General features: G+C 41.1%; 1 protein-coding gene across 2 annotated transcripts; it reads left to right on the top strand.

Annotated features, from left to right (window-relative positions):
- The first annotated feature begins 7,380 nt into the window (after positions 1-7,380).
- Positions 7,381-15,158, top strand: znf207a (zinc finger protein 207, a). 2 transcript variants are annotated; one of them, XM_056255127.1, is made up of 11 exons: positions 7,381-7,515; positions 8,705-8,831; positions 8,915-9,053; positions 9,142-9,321; positions 9,410-9,485; positions 9,577-9,647; positions 9,763-9,908; positions 10,893-10,973; positions 12,103-12,324; positions 12,663-12,819; positions 14,446-15,158. In XM_056255127.1, the coding sequence occupies exons 1-11, from the start codon at positions 7,475-7,477 to the stop codon at positions 14,604-14,606; spliced, it is 1,401 nt and encodes a 466-aa protein (XP_056111102.1). In that variant the 5' UTR covers positions 7,381-7,474; the 3' UTR covers positions 14,607-15,158. The 2 variants fall into 2 exon arrangements, with proteins under 2 accessions (XP_056111102.1, XP_056111103.1); XM_056255128.1 differs by lacking the exon at positions 10,893-10,973 and having other exon boundaries at positions 7,401-7,515.
- The last annotated feature ends 612 nt before the right edge of the window (positions 15,159-15,770 follow it).

Raw genomic sequence — 15,770 nt, 5'->3', positions numbered from 1 at the left:
CAAAAATTTAAATATGCTTTGAGGTTCCTACAACAATTAATATGCAACATATAGTCAAAGTGTAGTGGTAGGCTAATTTTAAATAGTCATTATAATACAATATAATGCAGGATGTGCTCTCTAGGTTGAGATAAGATCAAAACTCTAATAATAAAGCCAAGAGAAAACAGTATTTTTTTTTATTCATTGTCATAGCTATCTGTCAGATTCTTAAATTTAGTCAACAAATTCAATCAGAATACAAAGACACGCTGAATGGCTTATTATGACCAAATAAAAGGAAGTCGGAAGTATCAATAAAATCCATTTTTGGATTGACACAGGCTGTTTAGACATGGCATGTATGGATTTATAATTGCATAAATTATGTTAAGAGATTAATGTTTTAAATGTGAAAATTTTAATGTAAAAATATGAAATGATTGAGAAAAATTAACTATGAAACCATTTTAACTATCAAACAAACACCGCCAGTAGGTGGCGGCAAATCTCCATCTTAATGAGGGAGTTGGATCCTTTATTCAACCGATTCGTTCAAAAATCCTAATTCGTTTAATCTAGCAAACGACTGTATGTATGAATGGGTAGCCTAATTGAACCATTTACTTGTCTGATTCTATCAAAAATTAAGATTTTTTGAGGAACAAAACACGTGTTACTCGGAGGCGCAGCGGTTCAGCTGTTTGTTCTGTTTTCTTTGATTGAACTGATGTCACATTTGCGATTGTGCAGATGTTCGGAAAATCAGCGCTCTTGCTGGTGTGATAACTCACATATCATAGGCTCGTGTTTTAAAAAATATTAAACGGGAACTCGTTAGGCCTAATTTTTTTTTTTTTTTTATTGATGATAACCTATATAACCTGATATTCCTATTGTGATGGCAGTGGAGAGAGCGCTCAAAATTCTCCAGAGCACATAATTTTGTGAAAAAAAAAAAAATAGAAATTATCATTCTCTTTAAAGCAACGAGACGTGAACATATGATAATTTATCAAGATTTTTCTAAATGTGCGCTCTTTTGGACTAAAAGCCCAATTGATGCTGTTTAAAGTAGCCGATCGCAATGGAGCAGATGCAGATCAACACGCGTGTTATTCTTTGTGATAAATATCAGGTTGCGCCGTTTGATTATAGCCTCTGTGTCGGGATGTTAATACTACATTACCCATAAGGCTTTGGGGAGTGTATGACGTAATGTGTGCGACGCAGTGGTGGGGGAGTTGTCAGATGAATACTGGAAGAATTGCACATGGTGTTGTTGAGTGAGCTGTTGCTCTCAATAAATCATAATAGAACATATACCTGTTGTGAGCGTATATGTGACATGGTGTCAGAAGTTCGTCGTACCCGCTAACCAAACTGAAAGGGATGTCGTTGTTTCAAGCTCCAGAACCGTTCGATTTTAGCCAGCCCTCCACATGGCCTCTGTGGATCCAACGCTTCGCGCGATTTCGGATTGCTACAAAGTTGGATAAAGAGGACGGTGGGGTTCAAGTAAACTCACTGCTATACGCTATGGGGATGGAGGCAGAGACAATATTCGCCTCGTTTCGGTTCGCGGAGGCCGCCCATTCCAGCGATTATCAGCAGGTAGTGGACAAGTTTAATGAACACTTCATACCGCGCAGAAATATAATACATGAACGTGCAGTCTTTCACCAACGGTCGCAAAAGACCGGTGAATCAGTCGAAGCTTTTGTTAGAGGACTGTATGAGCTGGCGGAGCGTTGTGAATTTGGAACACAGAGAGACGAACACATTCGCGACAGACTGGTTATTGGAATAGCCGACCGTGGTGTGTCACAAAGACTTCAGATGGAAAGCGATTTGACACTTGAGAGAGCAGTGCAGATGGCACGACAGGCAGAGCTCGTAAAAACACAAAATTCGGCAGTGGTGATGTCTGTTGAAGTGGCGGAGTTGCAGCAGCGGCATAGAGGTAAACACCGCGATACTGGTAAGAGAATAAACAAGAAGGGACAGCACGGGGATAAACAAACAGAAGATAAACTGTGTTCACGTTGCAATAGATGTCATGGGCCACGTGACTGCCCCGCATATAATAAGCAATGCCGTAAATGCAGTAAACTCGGGCACTTTGCTGCTGTCTGCCAAAGCAAGGCTGTGAGAGCTGTACAAGTGCGATACAGCGATAATGATGACTGTGAAGCATACTTTCTGGGCAGTATTGAGAAAAGTGATTCAGAGTCTGACTGGCTGGTGAGTCTTCCTGTGTGTGGTAAACCAGTAACCTTTAAAATTGACACGGGGGCTGACATCACGATTATGTCCAATGACACTTACCAAAGTCTACCACAGCGCCCTCCGTTGAACAAAACTGCAATACAGCTTAACAGTCCCGGTGGCGATGTGAAAGCAATAGGGAAATTTTTTGCTGAGACTGAAAGAAATGCAGCTCGTCACCAATTTTGGATTTATGTAGTCGATGGACGTTATTCAAATAACCTTCTCAGCAGAAGTGCGGCCTGTGCTATGAGACTGGTAGCCAGAGCAGACCACATTCGGGCAGAAGTATTCGGGGAAATTGGCTGTCTGAACTGCAAGCCGATAAAAATTGAATTGAAGTCAGATGTACAACCCTACAGTTTAGCAACACCACGCAGGGTGCCTTTTCCATTGATCCAGAAGGTTGATGAAGAGCTACAGCGAATGCAGTCCATGCAGATAATACGCGAAGTTACACAGCCCACTGACTGGTGCGCTCCAATGGTCCCAGTAGCCAAGAAAAATGGCAAAGTCAGGATATGTGTAGACTTAAAGCGCCTCAACAAAGCAGTGAAAAGAGAAAAATTCATGCTACCCACCCTGGAGGATGTTGCTGTTAAGCTGTCAGGGGCTAAATTGTTCTCAACGCTTGACGCATCATCTGGATTTTGGCAGATCCCATTGGACTGCAATAGTTCAATGCTTACGACGTTTATCACTCCAAGAGGCAGATTTTGCTTTCAGAGACTTCCCTTTGGGATCACATCAGCTCCTGAGATCTTTCAGAGGGAGATGACCAAGCTGCTGGAGGGACATGAGGGCTGTGTAGTGGTTATGGACGATGTGCTGGTGTATGGCGGAGACCAAGAGACACATGATAAGAATCTGGAGGCGGTTTTGCAGACAATCCTGGAGTCAGGACTGAAGCTCAATAAAGACAAATGCCATTTCAGTAAGACAGAGCTCCGTTTCTTTGGGCACATCATTAGCAGTGATGGCGTAAAACCCGATCCAGATAAAGTCAAAGCGATTACAGACCTGCCATGCCCCAAAGACATCACCCAACTCCGACAAGTGCTAGGTATGGTAAATTACCTCGGAAAGTTTCTACCTGATTTGTCCACGGTATTGCACCCACTCAACGAACTGCTCAAGAAAGATTCTGCATGGCTGTGGGACACGCAACAGCAGCAGGCCTTTAGCAAAATAAAGGCAATGCTTTCCTCTGCTCCAGTATTAGCTTTCTATGACGTCACAAAACCTACCATTGTGTCCGCGGATGCCAGCAGTTTCGGACTGGGTGCCACTCTGTTGCAAATCCATGGCGACAAGACACTTCCTATAGCTTTCTGCTCCAGAACCTTATCCTGTGCTGAATTGAAATACTCTCAAATAGAGAAAGAATGTCTGGCTGCGGTTTGGGCATGTGAGCGGCTTTCCTGTTATCTACTGGGCCTGGGTGAGTTTACACTGCAAACGGACCATAAGCCCCTGGTTCCCCTGATTAACACTTATGATCTGGACAAAACACCCTTGCGCTGTCAACGTCTGCTAATGCGCCTGATGCGTTTCAACGTGAAAGCCATCCATGTCCCAGGCAAGTCATTAGTTGTGGCGGATACCCTGTCACGCAACCCCATAACAGAGTCAGAGGTTTCAGACACCGAAGAGGATGTGCGAGCTTATGTGGAGGCCGTGATACAGACCCGGCCAGTGTCAGAGCCCAAGTTGAATGCAATTCGTGAGTCCACTTCCAACGACCCGATTATGAGGAAGGTAATGCGCTTTATCAAAGAAGGTTGGCCACACCACGTGCCGTCGGAGCTCATAGCTTACCATGCGGAACGAGCATCATTGTCCAGGGCTGAGGGACTACTCTTACATGGCGACAGGATCGTAGTTCCCACCGCACAACGACGAGATATCCTTGACCGATTGCATGAAGGTCACCAAGGGCTAAACAAATGTAGAGAACGAGCAAAAATGTCAGTTTGGTGGCCTGGCATCGGGGCGGATCTTTATGCAAAGATATCTCAATGTGTCTTCTGTCACGAGCACAGACCTACCCAGAGAAAGGAGCCCTTGGTCACCACTCCACTTCCTCCCAGCGCCTGGCACACGATTGGAGCAGATCTGTGTGAAAGTGGAGGTAAAAATTATTTGGTGGTGGTGGATTTGTATTCTAGAGACATTGAAATTGCCCATTTACATTCCACTAGCAGCCGCAGTGTGATCACCTCCCTAAAGGGGATGTTCGCAAGATGGGGAATTCCAAACGAACTACGCTCTGATAACGGTACTCAGTTCAGCAGCATAGACTTTGCGGACTTTTGTAAGGGCTGGGGCATCCTGCACACTACTAGCAGTCCCCATTACCCACAGTCCAATGGGGCTGTTGAGCGGGCTGTTAAAACAGCAAAGCATATCCTGCGCCAACCCGACCCTCACTTGGCCCTCTTGAGCTACAGGGCTACTCCAATTGCAGCTACCGGTGCAAGCCCTGCTCAGCTAATGTTGGGACGTCAAATTCGCACTACATTGCCTGTCCTTGAGAAAAATTTGCGACCATGTCTTATCAGTCTTGAAACAGTGGCTGAGAAGGACAAACAAGCTAAAGCAGCGTACAAACGCTTCTTTGACAAAAGACATTCAGTCCGGATGCTTTCCCACCTAAACCCCGGAGATCAAGTTCTCTTGAAGTTGGACGGGGAGAAAGCATGGTCCACATCAGGTGTGGTGGTGAAGCACACAAAGGAGCCACGTTCCTATTTGGTGCAGACACAAAGTGGAACTGTTCTCAGACGGAACAGGCGTCACTTACAGAGAGTGGGGCCCACAAGAACTGATTCTGCAAAGACTGACATGGACAGTTTTTCACAATCCCCACTAATGCAGAAACCGCATGAGCATTCCACACCTGTCATGAATGCGGAGCAAGCTCCACCGGACTCTATTCCTGGTCCGAAAAAAACCTCTAGTGGCAGGGTAATTAAACTGCCAGTTCGGTACAGAGACTAGTAGTGGATCATATCCCCTATTTGTTTAAAGAGTTGTTTATGGTATAATACGGAGTATATTATTGTTCAGGAAACAGTATTTCTCATTTGTAATTAGTAACAGACAGTAGTTCTCGTTAATGTGTCTCAAATATTTTGAAGGTAAACTGACTGGAATGTTATTCTAATTTGATTGTCTTAATAAGTGTTACTTCTCTGTTGTAATGGGTGTTATGTTGTTTAAAAGGGGAGATGTGTCGGGATGTTAATACTACATTACCCATAAGGCTTTGGGGAGTGTATGACGTAATGTGTGCGACGCAGTGGTGGGGGAGTTGTCAGATGAATACTGGAAGAATTGCACATGGTGTTGTTGAGTGAGCTGTTGCTCTCAATAAATCATAATAGAACATATACCTGTTGTGAGCGTATATGTGACAGCCTCGAAGCTCTCAGTCGGGGGATATTAAGGCCCCGGGTATTTTATTCCGTGCTCCCCTCCGTCTTTCAAACTATAGCCTTTCTACTCCGTGAGTGCGGAAAGACGCGTTCGGCGGGTGTGCGCGCACTATAGTGTATTGGATTTTGTTTTCAAGCGCTCAAGTCACTACTTTGGGCTGATTATAGCCCTCGCTTGCACATGGCCAGACAGTGGAAATACGGCTAATAATACGGCTAATAATTTCGGGATATCTGGCATATACAAGTTTAACTGAATAAAACAAACGAACGAAAACGGGGAAGGGAGGGGGCCCCCTACTGGGCGGGGCCCATGGGCTGCAGCCCAGTCAAGCCCAATGGTAAGTCCGGCCTTGTATGCGCATCTTGGCGTTTCCATATAGTTTTTATGTGATATCGCAAAATTCACATACAAATAGGCGCATGGCAACATAGCCAGTGACTGAATGTGACAGGAATACATACACAGTCTAACACAAAGTCTAAAAATAAATAGGCATATATTTTTTTTTTTTTTTTTCATTTTAATGGTTGACTATTCAAAAGTGATTAGTCTTTGTTCTTCAATAAAGTTCTTGCATAAATTAGATAGTGTAGATCTTATTTCAGCAAACTACCTCTCATTGTTAGCCTACATCTATCCCCATCTGTTACAACTCATGGGGTAGGTTGTAACAACAAAACTCTTTGTATTTGACACTAACTCACATAATCTGTGATTGTGCATGTCCAATTGAGCTGTGTTTGTAGTAGACAAATGTGGCTACCATTTTTGTTTGAGAGATCTATACAAACAACCACTGAGTTACTGATGCTCAAACTAAAAGTGTTATTACCGTCCCTGGTGGTCTCCCTACCATTAAACACCGGTGAGGTCAACTTTTTAACACTTACTGACAGGTCAGTAAATAATTAATTGGGCGAACTATTTATTACATTGTTTCCCCCTGCTATTCCTGTAAAATTATACTAAGCAATAGATTGTGAAGGAAATTGAAAAAAACTTGTATGTATTGTATGGAAAATGAAAAAAACTTAATGTTCAGCCATAAATACATAAATGATAACTGAATTCAGTTAATTATTTTTAAAAACTATTTTACTTTTGCTGTCATTTAAGCACCAACCAGAAGGTGAAGGGTTTCAAAGGTAAATGTAGAAGAGATGAAGTGATATTTTCAAGATTAAGGTTTGGGCATCCTGGGTTAAAATCAACGCTGTTTTTAATGGCAAAATGTATGTCTGATGATAAATGTGAGGTTTGTAATGTGCCGGAAAATGTCGAGCATGTCATCAAGAAGTGTAGCAAATATGATGCTGAGAGCTCTTCCATGTAACATGTTACGTGACAAGATATATGAATTAGGACGGGGATGGAATTTAGAAGGGATTTTAGGGATGAGTGAAGAAACAAGGGAGTGCTGCAGAGCTGTATTTAAATTTCTTAAATATACACGATTAGATCATATCATATAGGTTTAAAAAAAAAAAAAAAAATACTAACTAAAACCTTGAAATTACACACTCCGGTACAGTGGGTGGTGGTATGCACCTGGACAAAGCTGGTTGCGACCCGCCATAATCCTAGAGAAGAAGAAGAAGAGCACCAACCAGTTTCCAAAGCTGTGCACCCGTGTGCACCTCCTGGCCAGTTCGTGGCGGCATTACTTCTGATGAGTTGTCAGTGCATGGAAAATGCCGTCGTCATGTCCTGTTTACTCCATTTTGTTTCTGCTAATAATTTGGTAGGTGTCAGTGTGCTGATTGCGGAAAAGGCTGCTAAATAAATCATGGGGAGAAAAAAGAAGAAGCAGATGAAGCCCTGGTGTTGGTATCCTTTTTTAAAAGCTAGCGTACTGTTGTTCTAAAATTTTCCCTCGGTTTATTAGTAGGGATTGGCTCACTTCCTGTTTACGGATGGCTAATGCATTGTTCGCATGTTTCTCTGATATCAAGGCTGTGTCTCAAAACCAAGACATCATAGCCGCTTTCGAGTTCTATTTGAACGCACGTCTGATCGCTAAGTCACAGTCCAGACTCCAGTCTTTGTCCTTATCCTTCAGCTGGGGATGATGGATTAAACGCGTTATTATTATGTACAGTCAGTCGGTCATTATCACAAAATAAACCTGGTCATGATGACCAGGACCTCGGTGTGAAACGAAGACCTACCAATTAACACACTGACTTGATACATCATATCTAACGATATAGATTGAAATGATTTTTTGTTTATATGTCTGTTTATTTGTTAACGTTACTTGTAGATTAGTGCAACGTTTCCGCTAACAAAAAATACCATTATGTTAATAACGTGGATAACAGTCAACAAGGAAATAAACCGTTTTGCGGTTATATTCTACCACAATATGTGACTGCTAAATTCCTCAATTGATCATTCACAAGGTTACGTTGAGAGTTATATAGTAAATGTATCTGCTTTCATAGCTATTTTAGTGACTAAACTTCACACCATCTTGCTATCATCATACTATGGCAGTGATTCTCAACCAAGGGACCAGGGCCCAGCTCAAGATTATTTAAAATAAGATAAAACAAGCTGTTAAATAAGAAATTCCTTTATTTTTAATTGTCTGGCTGTTTTTTTAACAACCATGTGTAGAATATATGTGGAAGCATACTTTTAAAAGTGTGATTTCTAGAACTTCAAAAGTCCTCTGAATGAATAACATATGTATTTAGTGGAAGTGTAATTAAACTCTATGGGCATTCTTATAATGATATTCATTTTCCTCTAAAATGTTTTATCAGGTAGAAAAATCCTTATCCTCAATCCGTATTCAGTAAATCACAAAGAACTGGAGAATGTCACAGGGCCTTTGCTTATTATTGTGGAAAATGGGGGGAACTTGTAGATGAAAAGGTTGAGAACCACTGGTGTTTATGAAAGAAGTGTGCCAAAAGATTTAAGCATCCTTATGCTAATGTTGCCTTAATGACTTTTCTGGCTTTCTGTTATGATTTTTTTCTTCTTTATATGACTTTAACTGCACACCCAGGTACTGTAACAGGGATTTTGATGATGAAAAGATTCTCATTCAACACCAGAAGGCCAAGCACTTTAAGTGTCACATATGTCACAAGAAGTTATACACAGGTCCTGGTCTGGCCATCCACTGTATGCAGGTACATATGTATGTCATTGGGATTTTGTGTATATATGTAATATGTTTACTGTATGTCTTAAACTTTTTGTTTGTTTATTGAAGGTTCACAAAGAAACTATTGATGGTGTACCTAATGCAATACCTGGAAGGACTGACATAGAACTGGAGATCTATGGAATGGAGGGTATTCCAGAGAAAGACATGGAGGAGAGACGACGTGTACTTGAACAAAAAACACAGGGTAGCATATTTAACTTCATATTACTTATGCTCTTTTTGTAACCCACGTAAACCCATAACAACAATATTCCCCTGCTTTGTGTAAACAGAAAATCAGAAGAAAAGACAGAATCAAGATGACTCTGATGAAGATGATGAGGACGAAGAGGCTGGACCCTCCTTCCAACAGCCAGCATCAACCGTACAGCCTCAGGCAGCCTACGCCCCCATGACTCAGCCAGGAATGGCCCCTGTCCCTGCTCCAGGGATGCCACACGGAAGCTACTCGGGTGTGCTTTGTAATGATACAAAACAACCAATTCAAGCTTTTATGCATAGTATATTTATTATGTGTCTCCTAAATTACTTATCTCAAAGGAATGCCCCCAATGATGCCTGGTGTTCCCCCAATGATGCCAGGGATGCCCCCTGTCATGCCAGGGATGCCTCCAGGGTAAGCGTTAATATAGTCTGAATATTGCTCATCCATGTTGTAAACATATTTCTTTCAATAACATTCCCTTCCTGTTACATGTAATCAATAGCATGATGCCAATGAGTGGCATGATGCCACCTACACATGGAATGCCCCCAATGATGCCAGGCATGCCACCAGGTACAGGAACCTTCAAATTTAAGGCTCAGTATGTATATAAGAGAAATATTTTTTTCAGTTGTTCAGAATTATTTTATTATTGTGGTAAAATGATTTGATTATTGTGGTATTACAGGAATTCCTCCTCCAATGGGCCATCACCCTGGCATACCCCACATGGCTCAGGCTCCTCCTACTACCACCCGGCCAGCTATGCCTGCCACCACAGTGTCCACGCCACAGCCAAGTGTATCCAAGCCACTGTTTCCCAGTGCAGGACAGGTATGTTGCCCTTCGTTGCTAGTTGCAAAAGCGAAAGGCATCTTAAGTAAAATTAAATGTCTTTATTTTATTTATGTCACTTTCAGGGACTGATTAGACTCATACCAAGGAAGATACTGTACGGTCAGTTTTTGGTTAGAAAGAGAGACCAGGATTATTAACACTTTTGCATCACTTCATGCTACTGACAGTGATGTTTCCAGGTTTCCAATGCTTCTGAACCAGGGGTCTCAAACTCAAAGTATCTCGTAATCAAAGTTTACACCTGTTATTAAGATGCGTTTTGTTCGATCGGATCACGAGTGTAGGACGCTAGTTACAGGTGTAAATGGGGTCTAAAACGTTTTGAGCTTGTCCACTTTCGACCACCTTCAGAGGTAGTCGAAAACTCATTTGACTGGATTGTTTTTGTAGTGTAGACGCTCATGTGGTCGAATGCATGCAAACAGCCACAAAAGATCTGATAAAGTCCATACATTTACCCGCCCATTGACCCTCCCCTCATAGAAATCAGGACAGAAGTGGTTGAAAGTGGACAATAAAATTGAAAGTGTTTTCGAATAAGTGTGAATTCATAGTTACATGCAAAGTTTTTAGGCTATTTTTGGTTGAATTGTTATTAAATGAAAAAATGTATGATAATTATTAGTTGTTTTATTAAAAACAAATCATAAAAATATTCTGGTGCATATATCAAATATATTGCTTTTTTTTTTTTTTTTAAGTAAAAGTGATTCCTTTTTCTTTTCTTTTTTTTTTTATCCTTTTTTTGCTGTTGTGGAAATTCTCAAGAGACCAAAATGTGATATGGATAAACCTAAGAGGTGCTAATAAAAAAAATAAAAAAAAACCTCAGTGCTGGTCGTTTTAGAGCGCAGTTTTAAATGACCAGAGGTTAAGTGTGTTCATGATAGTTTTTGTGAGCAGCAGTCATGTCCAGAATTAAACGGGGTCTTTACTGTGTGCTCTCTCTCCATGCTGCAGATGGGCACTCGAGCTCCAAGCACAAGCTCAGCCTCCTCCAGTCTGGACACTTTGTCAGCATCCTCTAAACCGCTGTCCCAAGTATGCAGTAGCTTGCTGACTCGGTGAAAGAGCTGCTTCTTAAAACTATTGATGGCATGTGATGGCAGACAGACCTCAGACTGCCTCTTAGAATAATTGCCTTTGCTCTTGAGGACATCTGTAGTGCTTCAGAAGAATCAAAAGAGATTTTTAATCGAGGCTGATAAGTGATAGACAGCTTGATTTTCTCTTTTAAACTCAGTGTTTCTCTTTCTTTAAAATACACCTTCATAGTCACATTTTAACTCTATATATATTCAGTGGCCCCAAAAAGTATTTGGACTCATTGGGGCACTTGATCATGATCCACTTTTTACAACCAGAAAGTGTCCAAATACTTTATTTTGTGTTTTTATCATTTAAAACCAGTCTCTCATTCAGTGACCTTAGCTGGCAGGAGGGACAGTACACTTACAGGTAGTCAATTGAGGTAGTCAGCCCACAATGCCAGCATCAAAACTTTAAATTTAATTCTGTCTGCAACTGGGAGCCAGTGGAGTGAGATCAGGAGGGGTATCACAGGAGGGGTATGACATGGGTTTTGGCAACCGTGTTCGGGATCATCTACAGAGGTTAGTTGCACTGGCTGGAAGGCCTGTCAGTAGAGCGTTGCATTAGTCCAGTTTTGAAATGACAAGAGCTTGGCCAAGAAGTTGCACCACATACTTTGACAGGAAGGGTCTGATTTTCTTAATGTTTCAAAGCCCAAACCTGCACGACCGGGTTGTTGCTGAAATATGGGTGGATAATGTCATGCATGATATTAACTCTATACTATTTTGTCGAAATAAAAAATAATACACTTAAACTAAAATCAGTTTAGACATAACACCATTATAATGTACAGTATGAAAAAAAAACATTACATTTACCTGTTATTAAATTAGCATTTCTAAATATTGACTTTAAGTGAGCGTTAGATGGCGGTATTTTGCTTGAAATGTAAATAACACTTGATTTGGTATTCTGTTATGTCTTGCATTGTATATTAAGTGTGACTTAAATACTTTGTGGGGCCACTGTATTCAGGCTTTTAAGAATCCGTTTTGCTTCTGTAACTGTAGTACCTAAGTGCAGCACTGAGTTGAATCCCTGAATGTATCTAATCTGCACTTTTGTCTCACTTCAGGTCCAGCAGGCTGGTTCTGGTGTTGCAGTAAGCGCTTCTGCACCTCCTTCTGCTGCGCCTAAACCCACATTCCCAGCCTACACCCAGTCCTCCACCACTGCTGCTGCCAACACGAGCAGCACTGTGGCCAAACCAGGCACCCCAGTCACAAGTAAGCCCGCCACCCTCACCACTACCAGTGCAACCAGTAAGTTGATCCACCCTGATGAAGACATATCACTGGTAAGTGAACCTGTTTCTGTGCTTTGCCTTTTAAGCTTTGCAGAAATAACTGGTCTGCTATCAATAGTGCATGCTTGCATTTGATAAAACACCTGGTTCATTATTCCAGACGGTCTCGTTCCACACCTGTGACTTTCTTTCCTCTGCGGAACATACATTTGAAGAACGTTTTTTGTTCAGACAGTGAAAGTCAAAAAGTTACAAAACAACACTGGACCCCAGTGACTTTAATTTTTCACAATATCTTCTTTTGTGTTCCACAGAAGAAAGAAAGGAAACAAAAAAAGTCCATATTTATGTCTTACCGCCCTGCATGTTTTGCTTTATGTGTTTGACAGGAGGAGTTGCGAGCACAGCTGCCTCGCTACCAGTGTAAAATCCCTAGTGCGGGACAGGCCCACATATCTTCCCCACCAGTCGCAGCAATGGGAGGCGTGTTGCCCCCTCAGCAGGGCATTCCTGCGCAGCAGCCGGGTGTTAGGCATCCCATGCAAGGTAGGGTGCATATAAGTGCTCTCAGACTTTTGGATGCCCAATGAATATCAAAATAAGAGTGAAAATCTCTTGTTACACTATTCTTTAATAGTTGTTATTCAGGAAGAATGCAGTAATCAAAAGTGACAGTCAAGTCATTTATAATGGTACAAAATATTTCTATTTCAAATAAATGCTGTTATTTTGAACTTTCTTTATTAAAGAATCCTGAAAAAATGCATCAATGTTTCCACTAAAATATTTCAAACATTAATGATAATAAATGTTTCCTGAGCTTCAAATCAGCATATTAATTGGACTACTAGCACAGTCGGAATAAGTCACATGTAACCACGTCAATTTGTATGAATTGGCCAAATCATTTTAAAATTTCATTTGGATTCCAAGGGGTGGTTTAAACCTTTTGTAATCCGATCGAGAGGACATGTAAACACTTGATCAGATTGAAAACAGAATCTGGAAAGTACTGGGTATGTGTAATGACGTGTGGAACGAGCTGTTCTTCGTGTCATATAAATGAGTGTCCCGTCAGTCATTCTAAAATTCTCCTTTTACTCCGCTTCTGTGAAGTGACAACGTGCCACCCAATCCTTGTTTCGGATTCTCGTCCAAAGACACCTTGTTTTGGGCGCAGAAAGGACTGTTTTTACTGCTCGATTTAATGTAAGCAGGGAGGCACAACGGTTCATGTGCTCGTCGTCTCCTTATTAGGACCCAAAATGAAAAAGAAGCAATGTAGGAGAGTAGAATGCGCAAACAGCCGGAAACTATTCGTGCGACTGTGCGCATGTCATAAAAATCCATTCCGGTTTGAAGCTTGCAACATATTGAAGCACATCAACCTAATCACTTTTTTTAGTGTTCATGTAAACACTACGTTCGGATTCATCAATTGGAATGATATCTTTCCTATTGAAACAAAAAGTGTCCATATAAACGTAGTTATGGACTACTTGCACAACTACTTCCGCGTTCTAGTTAGTACATATCGGGAGTTTCCTGTTAGAGCGTTCAGCGCACCTACATACATGAGAATGCAGATTATCACTGTTTTATGGCTGCCAATTGATTAAAACAATGAATAATGATCTCTGTTATTAATTATCTTGAGCCTGCTGAAATGTTCCTATAAATATATTTTCTTTCCAACTGTGCATTCTGAATGTATTTATCCACTAATCTGCAGCAGTCCTATGAAAATGATATATGCATATATGCTCATCTTCTCATTAAGAGTTTTTTTTTTCTTCTCTTTCTGACATTTCATACCTGTTGGGTTTACATTTTTAAATGAAATTGATTGCTTTTGTGCGCTGGTGTTTATTCCAATCTTTTAAAATAGTTGAATGAATCAATGCTCGCAAGGTGCCTGTAACGATGTTAAATAGGCTAGGCTATTTAATCAATAATGTTCACAGCATAGAGGAGAATGACAGTCAACTACTTCGAATATTATAGCATTTTGGGCATAAACATAGTGAAAAGATTGACATTGAAAAAACATAATAAAAGTCTTGCCAACCACAAACTTTAGAACGGTATTATTGTGTATGAGTGTGGAATCGCAGTGTAAGATAAAAGCAGATTTGTGTTATAAATGCAACTAATCAGTTTCTTCTCATGTAGGGCCATATGGTGCTCCACCTCAAGCAGTGCCTGGGTACGTCCCGGGTGGGATGCCACCATATGGGCAAGCCCCACCCATGGTTCCTCCTTACCAGGCCGCTCCCCCTCGGCCTGCCATTGGCATGAGACCTCCAGTAATGTCTCCTGGAGGCCGATATTGAAGCGTCTTCACTGGTCTTCATTAGGTTTGGTGATTCAACCATTTTACCATCTAGTGGCGTTCTTTACAATCCAGATCAGTAACCGTAACCCTTCTTGCAATGAGGGGATGGAGTAATCAAACTGTGTAACGCATGGGACATTTGATTTTACCAAGTCTTTTATTTGGACCTTCCCTTTGTTGCAGATCATACAGTTTGGCTTTTTTTCTCATGTTTTGTTTAGGTTTTTAGAAGTGAAGTGTAGTAAATATGGTTCGTAATAATTTGAAGCGGCTGGAGTTTCGTACAGCACCTTTATCAAGGCAAGTCACTGTAAATATACTACTGTACTAAAAGTGTGAAGCCTTCGCAGCACCAAAAGGTGCTGTTGGACGTCCTGTCCCCAGCGTTGCTTGGTGAGGGCTTCAGATAGCTGTCACTGTTGAGTTTATTTTTCTGTGTCTGCTTGTCTACATTTACAGTGTTCTCTCTGTAGGGCCAATAACAAAAGGACTCCTGTGAATGATATCTGTACTGTTCCACTATGAATTGTAATAAACTATTGAAATCTAACGGCTGTTTTTTCATGAGCGAGTAAAGGACAACTCCGTAAGGTTTGTACTTCAAATGATCCACATGATGGCTGTTATTTGTATGAAAGCAGTGTGTTTAGCGTATGCTGGAATGCATTTGAGTGCGAGGAAAGCCGAAGCGTTTGCATCCACGTTTGATGTTCTTTCATATGGAAGTTCGAGTTTAAAGGGGTCAAATCATAAGGAATTACATTTCTCTGATCTTTTGAAAGAAAGTAGTTTTGTACCATGTAAACTTGATGTCACTCAAAACATCTCACAATGTCTGACATTTACACACCAGTGATGCCTATTTGGTGTTCGGAAGCTTTCAAAAACCAGTAAGGATAGGATATATTCCATTATTCCTGCACAACATACAACCAACAATATAAAACTAACAAGGTCCCTGATCTTAACAGTTGAGGGTGCTTAAAAGATGCTACAACAGAAAGTCAATTCAATTGTAATGTTCAGAGACAAAGTGGAAAACGAGCATGGAAAAGCTCAATTTTGACTATTTGATGTGGGAAAAACAGTGGACCTAAATGTTTAAGACCCCTTTAAATGTTCAACTCCTTATGCAAGAACATATGGCTCTCAAAGAGATAAA

This window comes from Rhinichthys klamathensis, unplaced genomic scaffold (assembly GCF_029890125.1).
Source record: "Rhinichthys klamathensis goyatoka isolate OS25496 unplaced genomic scaffold, OSU_Roscu_1.1 h1tg000119l_1, whole genome shotgun sequence".
Classification (NCBI taxonomy): domain Eukaryota; kingdom Metazoa; phylum Chordata; class Actinopteri; order Cypriniformes; family Leuciscidae; genus Rhinichthys; species Rhinichthys klamathensis.
This window is presented reverse-complemented; position numbering and strand designations above follow the sequence as displayed.